Below are 8,295 nucleotides of genomic sequence, written 5' to 3' on the forward strand. Positions count from 1 at the left end.
ATTACTGTAGCCAATAATTTTCAAGTTAATCTAGCACATTTGAGTCTCTTGAGGCAAGACCCCTTCTCTGGGGAGGTAGGAATAGGATAGAGAATCCTAATACTCTCATATCTCAAACTTTTTAGAGATTTGTGAGACGGTGAATGTGTTTTAAGATGTCTCTGAGGAAGCCATCAGATTAATGAGGCTCTTTCCTTTCACATTGAAGGATGATGATTAGGAGTGGCTTCAAAATCAACCACAAAGAGCCAGCACTACCTGGGGTTGGATAATTACTCGGCTCATGGGCCGTTTCTACAACGGAGGAACCAAATTTCCAATTTCCAAACAATGCCTGTTACCAATTGATAGTATTAAGGTTGTTTGAGCTTTCTGCTTTCCGTACCATTAACCCGTGAGATCTTAAGCCTAAACAAATAATTTTTCAGTGTGTTTCTTCATTACATCATGATGTCTGCTTCATAATTTGGATTGATTCTTATTATTGTTGCTTAATTACCTGTTTACACACAAATAAAAGAGTCATATTTTCTTCTTTTTAAGCTAGGGCCAAATAATTCCCACCCTACATAATTATCCTTCGTAACCCCCCTGGAGCGGTAGGAATGACATGTAATGATTTTGAGTGTAAACAAAACCCAATTTTTTTTATAAGCTAAACATTTTTATTAATGAATAAAGCCTTTGATTGAAGCACAAGTGAATCTGTTCAGTCCACTCCAGAACACCCCAAAATGTAACAAAGAATCCCATGCCCATCTAAATACAGCCTATTAAAGTTTGAACAAGATCGATCGACATTGCATACACAAAGGAAAAATCAAAAAACAGCTACATTGACCCCGAATCCCTATTCTTTTTCTTCTTTGCAGCAAGCTTATCAAATCTCACAGTAGATCGGGAAATCTCTGAGGTGAGACGTAACAGAGAAGGTACGAACACAAGGATTGGAAGAAGTGCAAGCCACATGGCTGCTATTACAATCCTGTAGTATCCCTTTAGCATCAAAGCAAGTGCAGCACAAAATGTACACATCATGGATGCCACAGACAAAAATAAGGTAACAAGACCAAAGAGTAACTTCATGGGCAACCACTTGATGAAATCTTGCTCAGCATAACGCGATGTGAGAATTCCAATAAACATCAACACCGATGATGAAGATGTGATGAGGGATATAGCGTCTGATACGATGAAGAACGTAAATGTGCTTTCACCTAAGAAGACGGGTGTGCCATGTTTATCATCGTTACCCCCTGGGGCAGTGAAGGCTGCAGCAAACATCATGGTTATGATGAGAGTGCCCACTAGTGTGAAAGCACCTGCCGTCTCTTTCGCCCATTGCTGACCTCTTTTCAGAAGCTCCTTATGCTCATCGGTAAATACTTCAGATGCCGTCTTATCATTTCCATCTTTGGCTTCATGGCACCACCGAGGCACAACCTTCTTTACCTCCTGCATGCAATCCATTATGCCGAAAATATTCATACTTATGAAAGTGAAATCTTGTGTTAGACAAATTGAACAACATATAATTAAAAAAAAAAAAAATCCACAAACATAATGTTCTAAGGTTTTGGATTGAAAGTAGTATCAAGTTCTACATATTAGTTTATGCATGAAAACAGAATGAGTTTCTCTCAAAATCTAAAATTAATTTATGTATAAGAAAAAATAAAATAAATCTCTCACAATCTAAAATTAGTTTATGCAAGAATTAAAATCAATTATTTTGGAAAAGTAAAATATTTTTTTTTTATAATTAAGTTATGCATAAACTAATTTTATCTTATGAAATAAGCTTATTTCATTTTATCTTTTTATTTTCTTTCATATAAATACTCCTGGAAAAATTTATCCAAGAGTGTATGCTGTTAACTTTTGTAGAAGCTCTTGCGTTTAATTTTATTCAACCAATTAGAAAGAATGTGCACAAAAGAACAAAAGAACAAAAGAACATGTTGTTAGTATTTTTCATGGTATCAAAACTCAAGAATATATAATGAATTGGATTTAATTGCCTACCTGAAACCACTGAAGTTCTCTTTGCATTTGCAGAGCTGCATTGGATATGCGGTCAAGGTAACGGGAAGGCGCTAATTCTGCTGCAATGTGCAACAAGTTATTTTTTAATGCATCTTCACAAGATGTAAAAATCTCTTTAGTCTCTATGTCGTGTATGAGGTTAAAGACCCCTTCTTGACGATTCACAATTGCATGTGCAAATATGCCTCTTTTACTTTCATCCATGGCTAACAAAAGGTCAGGATTTGCACCTTTCATTGACTCTATGAACTCCGTAATTCCATTCTTGGCTGCCTGTAACATTGCGTCGTATGCTGACGCCTCACGCAACTCTTCTTCAACCATCGTTGGTATTCTTTCGCACAAGCAATTTAAAATCTCCATTGCATGGTAGTGGTTCATTTTCTTCTCATGTATTTTCTGAATAACTGAAAACATTGAAAAATATAATTAACAGGCACTTTAATCAATTACCCAAAAGCCTTAAAAAGCATGGTAAAAATCATTTACCGATGCACTAGATTTTAAAACCCGGGCATTATTTAAATTTTATATTTTTATATTTATATTTAGTATTTAATTAAATATATAATTTTATTTTTAATATATTTCCTAGAATATTAAATAAAATTATATTAAAATTGAGAAAGATGGAATATTCATGATTTTACGTACCTTCAAAATTTGAAATTATTAAAGTTTGAACGAACAGTTGAAATCGTCCAAAAAGTCGACCTAAACCTGGCATTGCAGAAAAGTTTTATTTTTTACAACAACTATTATGATACAAAAATATGAAATATAACAAATGATATTATGAGAGAGAAAAAAAAAGTTAAATTTATATTTGAGTTTTCCTTGTTATATAGTGGTATTAAGTATCTCACAAGACGTGACTCTATTTTGTCTAACTACTTAATTAAGTCACATGTAATGTTTTTATACTTTATACTTATAGTTCTCATTTTTAATAATAATATTAGTTTTTTATTTGTATTAAAAAATCATATTAAAGCATTTAATGTACTGTATTATTATTATTATTAAAATATACACGTTATTAACAGAACTAACATGAGATTTACTTTACTTTACAATAAAAAGTTAAAACTATATTTAATGAACTTCTCTTTTAGTTAAGTAAGGACGAATTAGAAACAAACCTGGTAAAGTATGTGTCGTAACATATGGCCTTTCTATTTCATCGGGCTCATGGAATACGATCTCGATGCTTTTATTATTATTTTGGTCCTCTACTCTCAAAACTGTAACAAAAAGCTGTTAGGATCGGAGAAATGTTATTTCTATATATACTTCAAATTGTGTACTTGTCAAACTCAAACCCCTCAAAATAATAATTACTAGATTACTTTTAATAATATGGTTAATTATTTTTAAATTTCTTACTAATTTAATAACCAATAAACGTATACGTGAATCGTGAAATCTAGCTATATAACAAAAGTTACGTACAAAGTTTTCTTTAGTATCTATATTTTTTATATTTATAAGAATCAATCTTAAGTAAAATCAATTTATTTTGTGTGTATAATGACAAACTTAAAGTTCTTTTTGCAGCTATCTCACTGCGTGGGAAACCAGACAACTCACACAGAACACTACACTATAAAAATTTCTTGCCACTGAGACGATTCTAGGTGATTAAGACTATCAAATATTTATCACACAAAGCATATTCATGAATATAGACAATCTTATATATGTAGTTAGTATCATTATCATATATCTAATATACCATATTATGCATCATATATCAAATCATAATATTTCCTTTTAACTAATGAAATTGAGAATAAATTTGCAGTAAAAAAATCAAACTTGAATATATTTTTAATAAGAATATAAGTAACTTGAGTTGGATTGAGTTTGATTTAATTTAAAATCTAATCCAATGAAATATAATTGTGCTGGATTGAATTTGCTCTTTTTTTTTTTTTTTCAAGTAACCCACCCCAATCTAAACCTTATAATTGGGTTGGTTTACATTAGGTTAGTTTGGTTAACAAACTAACATAATAATATATTTATAAAATTTGAAAAAATCAAGAAACAAATAGAAAATAGAGAAAAATAATCATACTGACAATGTAAAAAGTTTTATATAATCATCCAATCATAATCTACATGTATGAAAAGTTTGTTGACTTTTAAAATAATTATCTTAAAATAATTTAAATGATAATTTATGATTGAATGATAATGTAAAATTATTTTACACTGTCATTGAATAGACATTAGATTTCATAAAATATCAAAAAGATAAAGTATCTAATAGTTTAACTCATTATCAATCAAAGCATTCAAATTTTAAAATTGTATCTAAAATTATTGGAAAAGTGAAAACAAGACCGGATATAATTTGATCATTTTGAGCAAATCCAAAATTTTTATAGATAAAAACCAATCACTAGTTTTCAACCATGGGTTGAATGGAATATGTAAAAGCTAATGGAATGACGTGAGTTGTGTTTAAGTAAATTGTATTTTGTTTATATGATATATATATATATCTATGTTGCTCCGTTTCTCTCTAATATTTAGGAATGTGATAACTCACTCTTTGTGTGCTGTTTGTATTTGGATTCTGTGATGATCTCGAACTTTGTGTTCGTGAGAGTAAATGATTAGGTGAATGACTATGGAGAACCTCATGTTAGAGGGCGCTAGAACACAATGTTCTGATAAGATGTGACATTGGAACATATATTTTTATATTAATTGCATAAAGTTTTGGACTATCTTGTTTTGAGCCGAGATGATTTTATTATTTATTTGGACACATTCCATTATGATGTTAGAAAAGTGAATGTGAGCCTTTTATCCTTTTAAAATGCTATTATTTAAATGTGTTTTAATTTTTTTTTTAATTAATTTCACATTCTTATTCTTTTTATTATTAGTACATATATGTGTGGGATAGAGGATGTTACACTAAAGATGTTTTGGCCAAGTCTGACTTAAAGATGCCCTAGTTAAGATCAAGGTGAAGGTTTCCTAACTAAGGCTAAGGTGAAATTAGTCTAGTTGAGGTCAAGTTAAAGATATATACTCTAATTGAGATATGGTTGTAGATACTTTGGTTGAGGTCAAAAGGAAAATGATTTGCTAGAGACTAATCTTAAGATATCTTAATTGAGATTGAGTTGAAGATGTCTTAATCAAAATTGAACTAAAAATATCTTACTTGAGATTGAGCCAATGATGCCTTGGTTGAGGACAAGGTATTTGAGATTTTTTAATGTATAAATTTAGCTTAATATATTTTCATGTTGGTCCTCTTAAATTTGATTACTAATTTTGTATCTTATTATTTTCATTTTTTTTTATTTTGGTCTCTATAAATATTTTTCGTTAAATTGCATAAACCTATAGTGACAAGAATCACAATGAAACAAAAAAAAATATGGTCCACGAAAATGAAAAAAGAAAATCAAAATATGCTACTACTATTTTAAATATAAATATAGAGAGTAAAAAATATTTTTTTAAGAAAGACTAAAAAAAAATATTTAAGTGTAATAGTTAATAAGCCATGTATGTGAAAGGTTGGACGTACCATTATAAATTAAAAGCTGGCACCAATGAAGTCTGGTTTCTGCACTGCGAAAAGCTGAAGGCATGTGGGCTAATGCATATATGGGCCGTAAGTTTTTTGCTTCATCATTAAGAGGCATTCGTTGTGCATCAGGGTGTTGGATTATTGCTGCGGCAACATCTGTACCCAGACAAAAAGCAACTAAATAACTCATGCATGGCTGAAGCGAATCAAGTCGCTGATATCTTATTTAGTAGGCTTACCAAATATCTCATTGTAGATGCATCGAGAAAGAAGCACAAGAGCGCATTGCCAACGGTTTCGGCGTAGGAGGGGCCAGGGGGTGTTGTTGAAAAGAAATCTAGTCATTTTTTTGTGGCCTCTAGCTGAAGCCAGAAGCACCGGAATCTCATAAACTGGACCTTCTTTGGCCGCTATGGATAGCAGCTCATCCCCTCCAATCTCCACCATACACTCTACCATCTCCTTATTGTCTGTTAACTTAGCTGCTAGAGCCAGCGCTGTGTACCCCTTCTTGTCTTGCATTTTCACCAACGTTTTCTTCCCCATTTCAACCAATATCTTCACAATTTCCACGTGTCCCGCTTCCACTGCAACATGAAGCACGGTCTTCCCCTCCGGGGATTTTGTGAAAATATCTTCAGGGGAGATGCTGATGCTCTCTTTCGCGTCGTCCAGGAACCCTTTCCTCACGTTAGTTTGGAGTATAAGTTCGCTAAAAAAGCGTGATTGCTTTGAATCGTAGTGGGCGTAAACGTCTTCGCTGAACGACGTCTTCAAATGCTTCCACGCCTCTTTGGCTGTTTTGCACTCTTTTATTTGCCCCACTGCCTTCCCACAAGAGAGTTGAATGGCGTGTAAAGCCCTGCGGTTTTTGTATTCCCATTTTCGACTCCTGGACCTTTTCAACCCACAAATTAAACACTTCTTATATATTGTGGGGAAATAAATATCTATACCAAAAATTTAATAACAAATCAATTTTCTGAGTTCTTTTTATATCAAATTACACGTAATTTTACTCTTTTGAATGTAATGATTAAAAAAACAGAAATACTTGTATGATTACATGGAATCTTAAGAAGTGTTATTGTAATTTAGTCTAAATTTTATTAATAAATTGAAAGTTTGAGCTCTATTTATCTTACTCTTTGGCAGACGTTGATTTTGTTGAATCGTTTTCATTCTTCTTTTTCGATGTTTGATTTTCATCATTGCCTTCAATATAAGACTGTTCTGGATCTTCTTCATCCTGCGGAGAAGGCATTGGAAATGGAGGCTTTAGAGCTTCAATAAAGTTGCCCTGAAAACGAGGCTTTGAACCTTTATCATTGCCTTCAATATGATTTTTTGGGTCTTCATCATTGTCCTCAATATAAGGCACTTCTTTTTCATCATCCTTATCCTGAATAATATCGTACCAGAGACCGTTGCCTATCAAGTAGTTCCTCACAAGCGCGCTCCAGTTTGAGTAATTCTCTCTATTCAGTACTTCAACAACGATTGCATTCGATGGAATGCTTGCAGGTGCTTCTGACATTATGATCTGCATGCTCATGATCATTACAGTATCAAAACAACAACAACAATTAATAACAACAAAATAAAATGGGAGTGATTGAACATTGATCACAATGAAGCGAGATTACAAAGAAGAGGCGTTTGAGAAATTAAATTATCAGGAATTGTGTTATAATTATCATACCTTGTGTCGGCTGAATGTGGTTGAATGGATTAAACAACAATAGACAAAAGGGTGCTTTCGATCAGGATAAAGGGCATCATATTTATAATGTGTAATTGTGACTTTAATTAAAGGGAGATGCTTCCAGTAAACAGGATATATGTTCATTTGTATGTCAATTAACTCGCTTATATAGTCTTCTTCCTAATTAAAGATTGTTCAAAAAGAACATAAGAAAAGGAAATTAAGAAAACTTCACAGGGAAAATAGGATGTAAGATTTCGTCCTTTCGATAAAAGATGAACAAGAACCCTAACCCTACTATGGGGAGAAAAATGTTTCGTGAATACATGCTAATACCAACTAAGAGAGAAATTTTTGTAGATAAGATAAATTAAATGATATGATAAGAAAAAAGATGGAAAGAAATGAGAAAGGATAAGCCACAATTAATTTTAGTTGCTAAAAGTGTAAAATATTGTTATATATATTAGTGTTTGAAAGAAAGAAAGAATTCAAAGTAACTCTCCGTGTTATCAAATAAGTCTTTAAATTTAATTATTTATTGTCACTAATACTTTAGTTATTAAAAGCATGATAATATTATCACTTAAGTTACGCAACTTCTTCAATTTTAAATTAAGATGAATAATGAATTGTACTCGCAAAGTCTTTTTTACATTTTATTAATTACTTTTAAATATTAAAGTGATAATGCCTCACACTTTTGAGAACAAACTTAACTATTTTCAAAAAAAAAAAGTGTTTATACTTATTAGATATCGATGTGTTATAGTTATGTAAGGAAATGCATTTTTATTTCTTTTTTATTTAAATATCCAACAAAGTCGATGTTTCAAACGTTAAAGTTACTACTAGTTTAGTGACATTATATAATGCATATATTTACCAGGAAATATTTTTTTCTTATATGTATCATTAGTCATATTTGTATGATAAGAATTAAACGAAAAATGTACATAATCTTTTTAGGTAATGAATTTGGTTA

At 31.5% G+C, this 8,295-nt stretch overlaps 1 protein-coding gene across 1 annotated transcript; it reads right to left on the minus strand.

Moving 5' to 3' along the window:
- Window positions 1–649: 649 nt before the first annotated feature.
- Window positions 650–7,374, minus strand: LOC114367509. Its single transcript, XM_028324699.1, has 8 exons — window positions 7,308–7,374; window positions 6,751–7,148; window positions 5,845–6,503; window positions 5,603–5,761; window positions 3,189–3,290; window positions 2,701–2,766; window positions 2,026–2,453; window positions 650–1,455 (listed from the first exon to the last, which is right to left on the minus strand). Exons 2-8 carry the CDS (start codon window positions 7,140–7,142, stop codon window positions 832–834), a joined length of 2,430 nt encoding a protein of 809 aa, XP_028180500.1. The 5' UTR covers window positions 7,143–7,148; window positions 7,308–7,374; the 3' UTR covers window positions 650–831.
- Window positions 7,375–8,295: the final 921 nt, after the last annotated feature.

Source organism: Glycine soja, chromosome 9, assembly GCF_004193775.1.
Source record: "Glycine soja cultivar W05 chromosome 9, ASM419377v2, whole genome shotgun sequence".
Lineage (NCBI taxonomy): Eukaryota > Viridiplantae > Streptophyta > Magnoliopsida > Fabales > Fabaceae > Glycine > Glycine soja.